General features: G+C 38.6%; 1 protein-coding gene across 2 annotated transcripts in view; it reads right to left on the reverse strand.

The window, feature by feature from the left end:
• Eml4 (EMAP like 4) overlaps nucleotides 1–18330 on the reverse strand; it is a 121042-nt gene that overhangs the window by 50208 nt on the left and 52504 nt on the right. For both annotated transcript variants that reach the window (XM_050145983.1, XM_050145982.1), the window contains exons 2-3: nucleotides 8476–8658; nucleotides 3105–3234 (exon numbers count right to left, since the gene is read on the reverse strand). In XM_050145983.1, the coding sequence (XP_050001940.1) occupies nucleotides 3105–3234; nucleotides 8476–8658 (313 nt within the window). The remainder of the gene's footprint in view (nucleotides 1–3104; nucleotides 3235–8475; nucleotides 8659–18330) is intronic.

The following is an 18330-nucleotide window of genomic DNA, read 5'->3' on the forward strand; positions in this document are numbered from 1 at the left end:
GTATCTAAATTACAGCACTGAGGACCTTTGCACTCCCTGTAGAAAGAAACTGACTGATGACGCACTAAGTGTTCATATTTAACCCAGACACTCCCAGGTTCCTCTGACCCTGTCACCTGAGTTTTCTCTGTGGGGAAAGGGGAGGGTGGGCTGTGGTACTGAGTACAGGTTCAAGGACTCACATATGCTACATAAGCACTCTCCTGATGAGTGGCACCCACCTGTTAATGCTGCTGTTCTTTTAATTATAAAAGGTAGGTATAAAATACAAAATATATATGAAAAGAAAACTGTAGTTCAGTGAAAACCAAGTTTTTGCTTTAGAAAGACCAAAAAAAGTTACTAAAAATGCTATGAGGGGCTGAGAAAACTGCTCAGATAAAGACTGCCGGGAGACCAGAGCTCAATTCTTAGCATGCACATTAGGTGGCTTCAATTACCACTCCAGCTCCAGGATCCTGTGAACCTGAACACCAATGTATATACTAACACACACACACACACACACACACACACACACACACACACACACGTAATTTAAAAAAAAATAAAACTTTGGGAGGCCTGGCATGGTAGTGCACGCCTTTAATCCCAGCACTTGGGAGGCAGAGGTAGGATAATCTCTGAGAGTTCAAGGCCAGCCTGGTTTTCAGGACAGCCAGGACTATACAGAGAAACCCTGCCTTGATAAGAACAAAATAAAACAAACATCAAAAAATAAAAGCAAAACAAAAAAGTAAATTTTTTAAAAATGATATTAAATGAATGTGAAGTAATTTTTAAAGTCACAGGAAAAGATTTGTTTTGCCAGAGTTTTACACTTCTTATTCTGCTTTTAAACTAAAAATTACAAAGTTACTTATAGGTATACTATAGCAAGACAGTCGACAAATTTGATCAAAGATACATCCTTTGAAAAGGGGAAGAAAAACTGTCCCAACAGGTTTCAAGCTAAAATACCTAACATTACTTATATACAGCCTTTATGACTTTGCACGTGGACAGTTATCAAACACCTTCAGAAGTCTCAGCTGCGCCTGTGAGCAGTACTGTAAAGGACAGACTCAAGACTTGTCTTCCAATACTGAAAGGGTAGAAAATCATGAATGCTCTACAGTTCTTAAGCAAAGGACATTTAATTTTTATAAGATATGTTCCAAGAATAAATGTCACAACACACACATACACAACATGTGTGCATGTGTATATAGTTATACAACTGCACTATCACACTGTTAACAATTAGAAATGTAGTAACATCATTTCTGACTTTGTTGCTTCTGAATCTATTCGATTCAGTTCTGATACCTTGCTATGTTCAGTTTTTGAAGAAGTGTGGGCTGAGAAACAAATTCTTACCAGCAAATAGCAAATTAAACCCTAAAATCAGAAAACTGGGTCTGGAGACTGTCAGTGGGCAACATGCTCTCTGTGTTTTAACTGTGAGGATCGGAGCTTGGATCTCCAGCTCCCATGGGAAAGCCAGAACTTGAGATGGGGTATGGGGACACATGATCCCAGGGACTTGGGAGCCATTCGAACTAGGCAAAATTGCAAACTACAGGCTCAAAGAGAGGCCCTGTCTCAAAAACTAAGATGAGGACTGATGAACATCCAACATCAGCTGTGGCCTCCACAGACAGGTGCATGTATACACACACTCATATGCCACAGAGAAAGGAGGAAGGGAGAGTCTGAATTAGATGACAATCCTTTTGTAATGGTCTTCAAACTATGCTTTATGCTTAAAAGAGATTTTCCTTTGGGGTTAAATTTAGTGCCCTGAACAACAAAGGAACAAAACCAAATGGTCTTAGACCACCCTTTCCTATTGTACTGATCATTACAAAGCACCAGTACAGAAACAAGCCAAGAAAACCAGCTAAAATTAATCTGTTACTGAATAAAAAACGAATGTTTATAAAAAAAATTATATACTAAGGGCTGGAGAAACGGCTCAGCAGTTAATAGCCATTGCTACTTTTGCACATGACCTAAGTGTGGTTCCCAGCACCCACATGGCAGCTCACAATTACCAGCAACTCCAGTTAGAGGGGATCCAAAATTCTCTTCTAGTGGGCACTGCATGATGTGTTCAGCAGAGTCAAAATATACCAATGAAATAAAAACTAAACAATCTTTAAAAATATTAACGATTCCTACTATGAATGCTTTATTACAATGTTTTCTCCTGAAAATGAAACAGAGATCATTTTATAATACTTTGAAAGAGGGAAAATTGCAATTCTGTAATGACATTAGGTTCTGAAGGTTTTGTTATCTCCTCACCATCCCCGTAGCCACCTGCCGGGTTAACACCTGGAACTGTGCACTCTAAACCTTCCAGGGGTTAATATCTGAAGTAAGCGCTTTTCATTAGCACACATCACTCTACTTTTTAAACTCTTTCCCCCTCGTGCATTATCAAACAACAACACAACCTGTTCTGTACAGCTGATTTCCTATGACCTTTCCATGTGACGTCAATTAAAAGAAAAGGTGGGCAAGTGCCATTCAAGCACTGCCATTGGAACAGTAAATTATACTGAGAGAGCCCGAGCACATGGAATTCCATAATACACTGGAACGTTTAGAATGCAGCAACTCCAGCATTCTCCTGCCTCTATCAGCCCTGAACAAGTAGACAGCCGCACATCACTACTAGAATACTCTGAGGTGAATCTCAGTTTTCTGATTTTTGCTGAAAAAAAAAAAGTTATAATGGCCTTTGCCCCTCTCACTAGAGTAGATATATATTAAAGAGTCTATTATCTTTAAAATGTACCAAATATGTCACTTGCTAAGGAAAATCTACTTATATAATTTCATTAAATGTATCAATAAATTCTTGTTGAAAATCAAAAGCAACAATAAGATTCCAGGACATGAAAAGGCTCTGTCTCTTCAAAAGCTTTCTGAATAAAAATCAACTTGTGATACTATAAGAACAATGGACTCAGGCCAGGTGTCTCATTCATAATTAAAGACTCAAGCCATGAGCACCTGACTACCATACAGCCTATTTGTAACTCTTTTCATGAGTAGCCTCATCTATCATGCACAGTTGTGCACTGCCAGTTCCCCACTTCATGACAATCAGGTACCTTTTAGCAGCAGACGAAAGAGTTTCTTTTCTTGCTATTGATACAGAGCTGGTGTGATTCTGTTTTCTGTTTATACCACTTCCATTGGTTATACAGGACATGGAAATAGCTTCTCGAAGACTTGGTTGGCCTAAGGTAGTTAGGAAAAAAAATTTAACAAATTTTAAAATAATTCTTAAATAGCAGAGTTTTAAAAATTAAGTCTATTAGTGTTTATGAATAGTGAGCAGATGGTCCCACCTGCAGCATTCAGCAAATGCACTACTGTCTTGAGATCTAATACCACTGACAGAGACCAACAGAAAAGCTACACTGAGCTGCTAGACCCACCACTCAGCTAAATGGCTGCTTTTCCATGGCAGCTCTGAAGCTCATGACCCAACCATATCCTTTAAATTTCTAATATTATACACATTAAATTTTAGAGTGCCATTCTATATAAATAAAGTTTAACTATGTAAGACAACTTTTATAGTAAAAGGAATGGAATAAATGTCTGGTGGGGAGGCAGATAGACAACTGTAGTCAGCAGGGGTCAAAACCCGCAGATTAAACAGGCCTGTTCACCAGGAGTCAAGTTGATATAAAGACTGGCTATAGAGCATAGTTATGGACTCGAGCAAAACTGAACTGTTCAACTAAGACAATCTCATGCTGTTTTTTTTTCCCTTTCCAAAACAAAAAATTAAAAGCTGCACATGTAGGACCTAAAGTACCTGGCATTCCAGAGTGTTGTTTCAAACTTGGTGTTTACCTGCATTTTTGACAGGTCCTTGGACTAACTTGTATTATAACTACCTAAGGGGCATCCATGATACAGTGTCCCACATTCTCCCACAGATGGATGAGACAGAAGAGAAGAAAAGGCAGATAGCAGCTGCATTTTTTGTTGTTGTTGAAATGTCTTGGGAAGGTACTTATATATAAGAGAAATGCCCCTCAAATTACAATTTTTGCTATAAAATCTAGCACTAGTATGCCACATAAGTGACTTCTTGCACTGGTGATTTTTTTAATGTTTGTTTGTTTGTTTGTTTGTTTATTTATTTATTTATTTATTTATTATGTATACAATATTCTTTCTGCGTTATGCCTGAAGGCCAGAAGAGGGCACTAGACCTCATTACAGATGGTTGTGAGCCACCATGTGGTTGCTGGGAATTGAACTCAGGAACTTTGGAAGAACAGGCAATGCTCTTTACCTCTGAGCCATCTCTCCAGCCCTGCACTGGTGATTTTTAAAAATTATCGTAATGAAATATTAATGTTCGAGTCAGAGCATCTGTGCAGGAGACAGGATCTGAACAGTCAAACCTTATTATCTGAGGCTCAGTGTCAGGGGCTCAGGAACTCCAAATACCTCTTCTAGTTTCTCATGTTTCATTGTCAAGTTCTCGACACCTTTCTTAGTCTAATACTTTATTCTTTAAGAGGACAGCAATATAGCCCCATCAAATTCTGTCTTCTCTATTTCTAATTATTTTGGAATATTTCCCATTTCCTCTTGCCTCAAAGCAAGATATACCATTTAACTTCTAGCCCTATTTTTCCTAAGTAGAAATAACAAAGGAAGCATTAGACTGTTACAGAGGACCAGCCCCTGTTGCCTGTCTAAGACAATAACTACCTATATACTTCTAGACTGGATAAGAAGGAATTATCCTCATCCTCTGACACAACCATCACTGATTTCTGTTTAATACTCTCATTATAGTATTATAGTCAGTATTCCCAACCTGACTAATGTAACTGTAATTTATCTACTAACCTCTGACAACCCTTGCCATCTTTCATGTTATTCAGGATAGGAATTAAATGACAATCCCTAAGCCTTTACAATATCCCAAACTCTATATATTATGGACTGACCCAGAAAAAAATATTGAAATAATAGAAAATCATTATATCATTAATATATACTAATTCTACTAATTGAAAACTGATAACTAATTTTAGATGATTTGATAACATACCATATACAAATCCCAAGAGAAATATACACCTGCTTAGAGTTTTCAATAACAAAACTTATGAAATTTTACATCTCTTCATGTCTTATTATCAGCATTAGAAAATAGAATTAGACAAACTCTCTACTAATGAGAAATAAGTGATTAATCTTAATGAAATATGTTCATCTATAAAAGTTTGTCAACCATGTAACTGAAAGAATAATTAAGGAAATAGGTCTCACCTCATAATGTAACTACATTATCAGCAATATAATTAATGAGGTTACTTTTTAAAGCTGTTTTCCTTTACTTTTATTTTATGAGTATGGGTATTTTGCTTGTGTGCAGATTTGTACCTGTGGAGGTCAGAAGAGGGCTTTTGATCCTCTGCTCCATAACCCAACTTTATTACTTTTAGTTCTTCTCTTAAATTTTTAGAGCAACAAAAAGATGAATAACATGCTATATGTGTGTAACTATATATTCACACAAACATCGACATCCACAGAATTGAGTATTATTCAGCCATTTAAAAAAAAAGTCATCTTTTCATTTACAATAACATGTACAGAACATACAGGAGGACAGTATGTTAAATGAGATAACCCAGGCATAGAAAGAAAATAGCACATGTTCTTACGTGTATGTGGAAGCTAAAAATTGATTTCGAAGTAGAAAAAAGTGCCTGGAAGAGTCTGAGAAGTGTGTACAAGAGAAAAGATGGTTAGTAGGCACAGGGGTGAGGATGGATAGGGGAAAATGACTTGGAACTCTACAGAGTATAGGATAACTGTGGCTGACAAAAATGGCTTGAATGTTTCAAAATAGTTACTAGAGAGAACTCTGAATGTTTCTAACACAATAAACAACAAATGTCTGAGGTGACAGGCCATTATCTTTACCTGATCATTCCACATTCTTTACATGCATGAAACGTTACAATGTACCCCAGAAATAGCCCAAATTATTACATTATACATACATACATATATACATATATATATGTATCTGCAGACAACAAGGAAACATTATATGTTCTATTGTAGGACTTAACAAACATGCATACAGATTCAAGCTGAGGGTAGAAATGCCAGTTACACAGAAAACTTGCTCTAAAGATGTACTCACTTTATCAAGCCTGTGTTAACTGTTTTGTTTTCCATTCTACTCTAGCAACTTCAAAATTCTCTTATAAAAATCAATTCTTAAGCAAACAATGTTACTGTCTTGACTGTGGCAATCTTCAAGGCCGATTCTCAAAAAAATATACAATGAAAGAAAAATTTTTAAAAGAACCACACAACATTATCCAAAGTGTTCCTGCCAAGCAATGTGCTAAACTTTAAAGTTCCTTATCTCTTGTCATTGATGCATGTATCCAATTACCACTAATAATAAAGAACAATTTCCCCACTTTTCTAAGTCTCCACTATCTACATTTAGGTCCAAAATGAAGAATAATAAAAACAAACAATGTTGTTATTGTTGCCCCATAACTCCCTCCAAAACTTTAACTTACATCTCCCCAGGTCACTCAACATTTCTTTCATGTCTAATCAGCCCAGTTTTTCTCTCTTATCCATCTGAAACCTATCTTACAGGACAGATACAGTGGTGTGTGCCCATGATTCCAGCACATGGCGGTGAAGAAAATGGCACCTTGAGCTTGAGGTCAACCTAAGCTACACAGGGAGACTCATTCTCAAAACAAAGTGAAAATAAACATACAAACACAACTGCTTTACTACGTCAAAGAGAATGAAGGTAAGACTGATATTGAGTGATCAAGGATGCTTGCTGCCAAAACTGATGATCTGAGTTTTATTCCAGAAATCCACAGGGTGGAAAGAGAGAACTGATTTCTGTCCAATTGTCCTCTGACACATAGAATAAACAAACAATACAGCTCGGACAACTCCTGAGTGCGTGTGTGTAATAAAAACTCTGCTGGATTTTAATTCTTCTACTGTATCGCAGACTATGAGTTGTGTCTTAGTTTTTTAGTGGTATTGGGAAGGAACCCAGTGCAGGCAGGCAAGCACTCTTTACGGAGTTGCATTTATCCATCTCTAGAAATAGTAGTCATTTTCTATTTAAGACTTACCGTTTCTCCCCTGCCCTTAATTATACAATTTTCCTCATTCAGAAAACTCCAATTATATATCTCAAAATACTATATTTTCAATTCTACTATCACATTGAGAATGCTTTTGTAGGGTTTTCTAATATTCTTATACATCAAACTCCAAGTGTTACTTCTTAATCTATTTTAATTGTTCTTTCTGCTGCAGCTGGCAACTTGCATCACTGATGTTGTGCTGGGCTTTCTTGTTTTATAGCACTATCATATCAACTTTCACCTGTAAGTTGAGTCCCAGAATCTTGTTGGCCAACAGCAGCAAGCACACCTCACCTGTACTTCAGCAATCTACACATGCCCATGCATACACTGCCACACACATCTCACATTCAGCATTCGAACACTGGCTCCACAGTCTTTCTTGGAACCCTGGCTAACTGCGTTGTGTGCATCTGTCTAGTGAGCATCTAGGGCAACAAAGCACTTCTCTCCGTGTTGTCTTCTAATTCCAACTCACTGCAATCCGGATAGAGCAGTCAGTGCAAATCTCCCTTTTCCAAACATTGCTGAGGACAGTGACCATGTTGGTCTTGTCTCTATAAGCTCCACCAAGAAGTATTTCAAGTGCCTGGTTAATTTGAAAGAATTAAAAATTCTTGATGTTTGAAGAACAAAAAGCTACATATGATTTAAAGGAGAGCAATGGGGTCTTTTCTGCTGAATATTTGGATGTTAAAATTCCTATTGTATTGAGGTTGACAATATTTTAAATACTGACCACAGAAGGCTTGGGATGAAGTTAAATAATTTACAACTGTTTTAATCTTCTGTAATAGGTTTCTGTAATAGGTAGATCGAATGCCTAGCTATATTTAGGATGAGAGGCACAAAAAGATTCAGTCCTTGCTCAACAAATTTATTACATAGTTAGAAATATTATGGTGAGGGCTGGAGAGATGGCTCAGCGGTTAAGAGCACTGCCTGCTCTTCCAAAGGTCCTGAGTTCAATCCCAGCAACCACATGGTGGCTCACAACCATCTGTAATGAGGTCTGGTGCCCTCTTCTGGCCTGCATACACACAGACAGAATATTGTATACATCATAAATAAATAAATAATTTAAAAAAAAGAAATATTATGGTGAAAAAGTCTATAAGTGAAGTATTACACAAAGTTCCCAACTGAAACAGTAAAGAGTAAACTTTCAGAATTTGGGAAATAAAGAAACCTACTATAATCACAAGTAATTCCCAGGCAAATAGTATTGTATTTCAAGTTTCAATTTTCAAAAGAAAAGGGCAGAAGACACAAGACTCTTATGAACAACATACTTAATTACCTTTATTTGGCACAGACTTTTTCACTGAGGCTACATGATCTTCTGAGATTGCAAGACGTCTCAAAACATCAGCCAAAGCTGCCTTGAGTACAGTGATTTCATCTTCCTGTTGTTGAACTCGTGACTCAAGAGCTGAGAGGCGATCTTGAACATCGGAAGTACTTGCAGCAGAAATGCTATCATCTAAAATAGAAAAGAAAATACTGACCATTTAAAAACCCAACTACTCAAGAAAAAATTCCCTTCTGGTGAGAAAACTAAACCAAATCAGGTTTTTGTTTTTTAAGACAAAACAAAACAGAAACAATAATTTTGGCATGTTTACAAGAGCAACTTCTACAAAGATATTCTTCAAATTATTAGAACGATGGAATTTTCCTGTGGCTGATCCCCCACCTCCAGCCATGGTGATACCACCTCAGTTTTCTTACTAAATGTTCCTATATACAACACTTTGGAGAGATAGCAAGTTTTCAAAAGAGTAAACTATCCAAGCTCCCCCTTTTAATGACATCATGACCCTACTTCTTTAGGAAAGCAGTCGGCAAACCATTGGATGCATGCTCCAGCACTGACCAGAAAGCCCACTCCCCTTGTCTTTACTCTCCCACTCCTCCAACACCAATAAAAAGCAACACTGTCATGAATGTAACTTAAAGACTTCTTGCTGTTCTCCTTTCTTCCAACAGTCCAATGTCTTTTAAAAAGAGTAATGGCTAGGTGTGCTGGCACATACCTGGCCATCTCTGCACTCTAGAGGCAAAAGGATTGGCTCAAATTCCAATCAAGCCTGGGCTCTATTGTAAAAGACTATCAAAAACAAAGTGGTGGGCCAACAGGATGATGCAGCAGGTAAAGAGGCTGCCAGTCTGGGTTTGATCACTGGGACCCACATAGTAGAAGGGAAAAACCAACTTCCACAAATTTCCTGACTTCCACACACATACTGCAGCACATGTACACATCTGCCACAATATAAAAATAAACAAAGCAGTAGCAATAATAGTATTAAAAATAAATTAAAACCAATAAAGAAAAATAAAAGATGATGTTTTTATAAAGCTCCTACCTAACATGTTAGGTATATAACAACAAAGACTATTTCAAGTAAATTTTAACTATAACAACATTATTAAGTGCTTCCTAAGCTACTTAATTCTCGATTGCACTATTTGCTGAGTTAATTAGAATAAAAACATACAGTTGTGGGCAGATGGGGACAGGAACATGAGAGATCAGGTTGTGGGGACCGATAGGGAATGGGAGAGTACTAGAAGAGACTACTGGAAAGGGGAGTATTTCAGGGTCAGGTAAAAACCTGGCGCAAGGGAATCTCCCAGGAATCTACAAGGAAGAGCCCAGGTAAGACTCCTAGTAATAGTGGATACATAGCCTGAATTGGTCATCTCCTGTCATTAAGCAAGACTTCAAGTGGAGCAAGATGTACAGCCTATGGGATGTGCTGGGTAAGGGTAGGCTAGAGATTGAAGGAGTGGCCAAACAATGACTGGTCTAACCTAAAACTCATGCCAGGAGAGTAAACCCTTCCCTGAGACTATTGGGAGCACTAGGACACACAGGCTAGATGACCCAGAGACTTAGGATTAAACCAAACATGACTAGGGGGGACAAATGTCAATGTAATGATAACTAACAATGTTATACTCATAGATTGCTGCCTAGCTCAACTGTCATCAGAGAGGCTTCATCCAGCATCTAATGGAAACAGATGCAGACCCACAGCCAAACATTAGGAGGAGCTAGGGGAATCCTGCAGAAGAGGCGGAGAAAAGATTGTAGGAGCCAGAGGGGTTAAGGATACAAGAAAAGACACAGAAACAACTAACCTGGGCTCATAGGGGATCACAGAGATAACTGACAGCCAGGGAGTCTGCACGGGACTGACCCAGGCACTCTGCACGTTACAGTTGTGTAGCTTGGACCTCCTGTGGGATTCCTAACAGTGGGAGCAGGGGCTATCTCTGACTCTTTTGCTAGCTTTTGGGACCCTATTCCTATACTGGGTAACTTTGCCCAGTCATAGGGAGGTGTTTAGTCTTACTGCAACTTGATATCCATAAGACTTGCCCTTTCCTGAACAGAAAAAGAGGAAGACTAGATTGGGTGGTGACCTACCCACAAACACAAAGTGGGGGAGGAGAGGTGGGAGGGGAAACTGCAGTCAAGATGCAAAACAAATTAATTTAAAGAAATATACAGCTGTATAGAAAGATCAAATGCTATTGGTTAATTCTCTATAAGCCAAAAAATGCTGGGGAGAAATACTGACTTAATAGACACCCTTGGCCTACTTCTTAGATCAGAGGACAATTTAAAACAGGTCGGTCATATAGACACTAAGGTAGAATGAGCCACTTTCCTCAAGCTGAAACAATATGCAGCGATTTCAAACAGTTAATTCCAAGTCTGAGTTAACACACTGACACAATCCCCTCAGCATTTTTAAACCAAACCTATGAAACAGATAACAGGTGACATCCACCCTGAGACAGCAATGCCAACCGACCTTCCAGGGGGCAGATGTGCTCCCTTCTGCCTTTAGTGGGATTTCAGTGACAATGTTGAAAGAAAAGCTGGTCTGTCTTAAACTTGAAGTTCTGGTTCTATACGAATTAAGTACATTATCTTATTACATTATTTTATGATTGTAGCTCTTTGAACCTTAATTATTTATCTTTAAAGGAGGACAGTTTAAGGCACACAAAGTACAAAGGGTAAAAACTTGGCACATCTGTCAAAATGAGAGGGATCAACAAATGGCTAGTAAGAACAACTCATTCTTTCATCTTATATATTTTTAAAGTTTTTATATTAACCATGCATAATAATGGGTTTCATTATGACAGTTTCATACAGGTAGAGAATGTATTTCAATCACATTTGTACCCCCACTGCCCTCTTACCCTCCCACCCCCTGCAGATCCTCTTCCTTTTGGCTTTTTCAGTATTTGTGTGTGTAGACAAGTGAGTTTCATTAGGGTTCTCATAAAAGAATTTACAGGACCACAGGCACCATAAAATTTTACTTATATGTGTATGTGTCTAATTTACACACACACACAGACACATACACACACGTGCTGTGTATGCGGTGTGCACATGTGTGTGGGTGCAGTTGTTTTTCCATGCCCCTGAGGTATGTAGAGGCCAGAAGTTCATATGAAGTATCTTTCTCTACCATGCTGTACCTTAATTTCTGTTTCCTAACCACCCTGAGCTCACCGACTGACCCAGCATTGCTTAGCTCCCTGCCTCCAGCACTGGGTTTACATATGTGCACCACAGTGCCTGGCCTTCATGTGGATTCTTGAGATCCAACCTCAGGCCCTCATCCTTGTGCTACAGAGCATCCCTGGCTCCAAACATCTTTATACTGCCCTTTCCTTTGTCATCTGGATGGCCCACGCTATTGGCAATGTGTAAGCTCAGTCACTATTTCTCCTACCTTGAGTGCTTATTCTCCTGGGGGCGGGGAGGGCAACCGCACAGACAGACAGCAGCAGCTCTTCTCCCTTATGGAACTCTGATTTTTCAGGTCTTGTGAGCTCTGGTACATCATTCTTCTACATTAGTAGGCTGAACTGCATGAGATGGTTTTCTAAGTCAGTGTAAAACTGACTACTAGCAATTTCATATGGTTTAATTTCCACTGAACACTACAGAAATGGTGATTTCAAGCCAGAGAGACAATGCAGATTTTTTTTTTTAGAGACAGCAGTATACACATGCATTTTCTAGATTGTCAGTAATAAAGCAACTCCTGACTACTTTGAGTCCCAGTTTTGAATTCTTATGGAGTGGACAACCAATTTAGCAGTCGGTCTTGTATTTCTGCCAGTTAATTATGTGGCCTAATAAATCTAGTTTTTGCAAGCCACTGCTTGTAAGCCAAACACTGTAATTAAGTCAGTAAACTATATGGCTATTACCTTCTAAACTCTTTTCAAATTATGAAGGCTAAGCTGTAAGCTTAAGTCATAAACATAATCTGTTTGGTGCCTGTGGGAAGGCAAGCAGAGCCTAGTGAGCTTTATTAAACTACATGCCAACATATAAACCCATCTGGGTTCATACCACATCAGTTCTTTTGGTTCAGAAATCACTTATCTTTCATAGATCCATTTTTTTCTTTTAATGGATAAGGTTTTTTGTTTGTTTTAACTTTGTGAATGATGGCTAGTCACATAAATGCAATTCTGCCTGTTCAGATCTTACCAAACTGGACAAGTCCTATGACAAACACAAGGACAATTTTTCAAAGGCAAATAAGCACCAAGGTAACAACTAACAATACCCTATTTTTGTACTGTACTTTCCATACTAACTACTGCATTCCTTTTCTTGTGCTGTCTGTATTATAGTGAAGGAAAAACTCAAGATATTAACTAGCTTGCCCAAGGACACCAAGCTACTCTTGATATCTGAGAATTAAAACATAAGCCCAACTCCCAAATTAAATGCCCTTTATTTTATTTCACACTCCATCTAATAATAATCACATGGAAACCAAATAAATAGATCCTTTTACAAAGCTAGAAGAGTTCAAAACTACTGAATGAAGTAAACAGCATCTTTGTTCTAAACAAACTGCTGGTCTTTCTGCCGAGTTATTAATGAACCAACCCCCCCCCCCCAATCCTCTAGTCTGGATGAACAATTAAAGGCACTCTTGCTAAGGCAGATGGGAATGAGGGCTGAAGTGAGCCTGCACAATCGTTCTCAGCTCTACACAATTTCTTCTCGTTTGAAATCTCACCCTTTGGGCCAAGGAGGTAACTTAGCAGATAAAGCACGTGAGTACAATACTGGAGATCTGACGTTAGACCTTCAGAACCAAGCTAAATGCCAAATACAGCGACACACACAGATATAACCCAACACTCCTATGGGAAGATGGAGACAAGGGACTACCCAATAATTTGTGAGGACCAGATAGCCTGGCTTATACAATGGCAAACAAGAGATCCTGTTTCAAGTAAAGTGGAAGACAAGGATGTACCCCACTCACAAATGTAAACACACACACACACACACACACTGAAATCTCAACACTTTCAGGAGCAGGATCCAATAAAAGATGTGGCACAGCAGTGCATGAAATCTGGTGTTAAACTGACTGGGTAAATATGTTTACTTATCAGCTCTGTAAGTAGTTTCCTCACAAGTAATTTCATCATGCTAATTAGTACTAACATAAGGCTTGGGAAGATCAGATGAATAATGAGCACCGTCATATAAGAAGGGTTTGTTAAGTGATGGATGCTCTTTACTGCCCTGCTTAATAATATGAAACTGGAAATGACCTAAAATTCATGAGCACCCATGCAACCACCAATAAGGAAAATATATAGGGGGGAAAAAACTGGAAGATCTGCAAGACAATTTAAGTGAAATAAGCAAACTGCAAAACAATATGGACTAACACCACCACCACCAAAACTACACACACACACACACACACACACACACTTGGAAAAGCAAAGCTTTTCATTATGGTTTTGTATATATGACACTAGCAAAAAGCAACACAACAGAAGTGTATTATGATCTATACTTACTTTGTTTAACTTTGCATTGCCTGGTGCCAACTTAAGATAAGTTCTCCTCTAACACAGTGATCCAAAAGTATAGAGACATATACAATAAAATACTGTGAAGTTAAACTTGCAATCATAGATTACTAATGTTGGAAAGAAACTTTCTTAAAGTCAGTGATCCCCAGCATTTGTAGATAAGGAACTGAGAAGCCAGGTGAGTGTTACGTGGTTTACAGGAGTAAGATGAGCTCCTTCCTCTAATGTCATGTTCCTTCTGTAGTTTGAAAACTTCCTTTTCCCAATATAACACAATCTCATTCATAATAAACTTTTTAGAAATGCATCTGTTCAGCAAATACACTTTTGGATTCTTTTAACATTCCCTTTATATTTAGTTCAAATATATTGGTTTCTTTTCTGTATACCATGATAGTCCTTTGTTTTGTGCTTTCTCCTTTCAAAATAGTTTCTAGTCTTCAAGGTTAAAAAGTAGAACTGAAAAGAAAATTCTCATGAGTTCTTAAACCAGCGGGAAAATGAAAGAGGTTGATAGAGATATCAACAAATAACCTTACCTGTCAGTCTGCTTCCTGGGGTGTACACACACACACACACACACACACAGTCTTGTTTATTAGGAAATGTAAACAATGCCTACGTAATTAGTGAACATCTAATGCTAGCTATATTGATTTTGTCCTATTACAATGAATCACCAACTTGTTTCTTGAACTGTGATGAAATGTGTCACCTGTGCAGAAATATATACACTGTGTTCTAAATACCCAAGCTAGAAACCCAGTATTGTATGAGAGTATCTCCAGAATTTTAATTACTTTATGTCAATCCTTTGAAAATGAAACATTGTCATTTGTTTTCATATTAGTAGGGTCACGATTGCAATTAATGATGATAATTTCCATTTAGATATTAACTGATCGGGAGAGTGACCAGAAATACATATGAAAAATTCAATTTACTAATTTAAAAAATTAACTATTGTGCTGAAACCTGTGATAAAAAGGTGTCTTAGAAGATCTCTTCCCCCCACACACACACCTAATTCAATAGTTTCTAATCTTTCTTTGGGGAGAGTGCAGTTTCATTATGTAGAACAGGCTGGCCTCAAACTCACAGAAATTCTGCAGTCTCTGCCTCCTCGATCTTTAGGATTAAAGGTGTGTACCATCACGTCCAGCCCTAATCTTTCTTTTTAGTGTTTCCGTGTTATCATTTTGCAGCTAGGAATAACTATGTGTACCTGTAACAATACCTGCTTCTGATTTAATATCCTACATTACTGGATATTGGATAAACAAGCCTTTGTATTGTATGTGAAAAGAAAATAGTCTCAGAAATGACGGCGTATTATATTAAAAATTGTGTGTGCACGTTTATAGATTCACTAATACATATATGCCTAACTATATGTACATGGCTACACATATACACACGAACTATGTTAAGAAGGACACAACTTCTAAAACTAGAAAAGAATAAAGGAAAAATGTAACATTGACTGGTGTCTACTCCATGCTAGGCACTGTGAGACATGACCAATGAAACAGGCTCGGTATCCCTACTTACAATAAGTACACTGAAGCAGTAAGAGGCAGCTGCCTACTACTGTGCATCTAGTAAGATGCAGAGCTGGAGTGCGATCCATAAGAATGTTGAACCTAGAGATGTAGCTTTAGAGGAGGGATGTGGCAGATACATTCTACAGGACCAACTAACTGTGGATGCCACACATCTTCTACTATATAATAACATGAGAATCAGATAGCCTAGCCAAATAGAGCTGTCTCATCTCCTTTGAAATGTTTTAAAAATTTTATTTTACATGTATAAGTGTTTTATCTGAATTTATGTCTGTGTACCTACCACATGTATGTCTGGTGCTCTTGGAGGCCAGAAAAGGGCATCTGGAACTGGAGTTACAGATGCTGTGAGCCACCTTGTAGGCGCTGGGAACTGAACTCAGGAGAAACAGTCACTACTCTGAATCACCAAGCCATCTCTCCAGCTCCCTGCTGCATCTTTATTCTTACTGACAAAACAATTACTTAAGATCTCAGAAGAATAATATTAGTAGGTGAACTGAAAAGGGAAATCAAACTCTGAAGAATTACCCATAAGGCAATGAATCCCCACAACCACTCTACTGCACACTTTTTACTGCAGGGTAACCCAAACCCCAGAACTATATTTAAAACAAGACTCTCCAGACAAAACCCGTTCTCTCTGGCCAAAAGTCTTGGGAGGGATGATATGCTGCAGGATGGGTCTCTACCACAGGGCGGCAGTCAGCAGTGCTGGGAGCAGGAAAGGCTCGCCTTTTCCTTCCACCTACTGCTTCCCCTTGACGTGGGTAGCAACAAAAGGAAAGGACTCAACTTCCAAGCAAGAAAGCAGAGTAAGGGGATCTTCAGAGCCCAAGATACCAAGTTAACAGAGGACGCGGTGACACAGAACCTGAAGTCCTCCACCATAGCAGAGAGGACGCCGTGACACTTGAACTTGACATCCTTCAAGCTACACAAACATGAAAACTGGAATCAATATGGCATAAAGTTGGAAATGATGCAATTCCGTATCCAGAAGTCAATGCCACTATGTATTTTGCAACAGTTAAGATTAATTTTAGGAAATAACTGTAAAATGTATGCATAAAAACACAAATGCACAACTGGGGTCATATTCATGTAGGAATTAATATTTCCTATTTATCACAATATCCTACTCCCAAAGTAAACTTCTTCTCTCAAAAGAATTTTAACTAAACAATATATTTTTTTAAAAAAAAAAAAACTTGGGTACCTTAAATTGGTAGTACACAGTAATGTTAATTACCTCTGTTCAGCAATACAACGATAGGAAAGCAAGATTCCTTTCAGACTCAGGAAGTGGAACAACAACAGAAATATTTGCGATGGTTTGAACAGGATGGCCTGGAAGGTTCGCATATTGAATGTTTAGTTACAGGAATGACGTTTTTTGAAAGGACCAGGAGGTTTAGCCTTGATGGAGAAAGCGTTTGTATCACTGGGGGTATGTTTTGAGGTTTCAAAAGTCCATACTAGGTCTCCTCTCCCCCAACTTCCTCCACCTACCGATCAGGATGTAGCGCTCAGCTACTCCTCCAGCACCTACCTGCCTGCCTGCCACCATGCTCCCACCATGACCAAAATGGACAAAGTCTCTGAAACTGTGAGCAAGCCGCTAAGCAAATGCTTTCTTTCACAAGAGTTGCCTTGGTCATGATGCCTCTCTCTCCACAGCAATAGAACACCAACTAAGACACACCTGTTCTCTGCTTTAAGACTTTTTTCTTTGAAAGCTAAAAAAGTCATCTAGACAAGAAATGTTTTTAAGAAAATGGAAAAAAAAATTTACTTCTGTAATCCAAGAATGATGCCTAGTTCAAAAAAATTGCATATTCTTCTATCATCAACTCAATACAAAACGTGAAACAGATGTGCAGACAATCTGTTTCTGGAGGGTTCTGGTAGGACTTCGCTGAAGAATGAGGTACCCAATCTGATTATTTAGGAGGCACTATTAAATTACTGTCCAGTAAAAGCTGGTGCTTTAATCTCTTCTCAACAATACGTATTACATGTCGAACCATGTTTCACTGGAGAAAATCATGTGGTGCAGAACCCACTCTGCCCTCCTCACACATGTCACTGTTAAGCACTCAGAGCACTTAGGCAAACACTTATGACATTACTGCCACGTGTACTTAAGAGTGAGAGAAGACCAGGGTCTCGACTGGCTCCCATCTGGACAGACAGGTCTCGGCTGTGTACAGTGACTGTGCACTGAAGGGGCCAGGCAGCTGTCTTCGCTCTTCGCATTTCTACCTCTCTCCCGCTCCTTCCCAGACACTCCAAGCAAGCTCCAGCTGGAAACCTGGCGACATGTTTGGCACTCTGAGGGAGTCCTCTTGGTCTAGATGGCCTGCCGCAAAGCACTTCTCTGTTGGCACACACAGGACCAGACAGGCCCTTGGTGTGGCTGTACTGATGCATTACTTTTATCACCTTCAACTGCTCCTTCAAACCCCAACCCTAGATTTCTCCTTCTGAAACTGCAACACAATACAGCTTCTATAAATAACAGGTCAGAAGTGCCAAAGTGAGCATATTTTTCTTGTAGGAAATAAAAATAAACAATGTGCATGCAAAGTGGCAAGTCATATTTCCTTTTTCCTTTTGCTTTTGTTTAAAATGAAACCTACTTGATTGAAGTATAAAGAATCACCACTTTTCATTAACTTTAAAATGTAAATATT

The sequence above is a fragment of the Alexandromys fortis genome, unplaced genomic scaffold (genome assembly GCF_014885135.2).
Source record: "Alexandromys fortis isolate MF-2015 unplaced genomic scaffold, M_Fortis_MF-2015_v1.1 scaffold_42, whole genome shotgun sequence".
Classification (NCBI taxonomy): domain Eukaryota; kingdom Metazoa; phylum Chordata; class Mammalia; order Rodentia; family Cricetidae; genus Alexandromys; species Alexandromys fortis.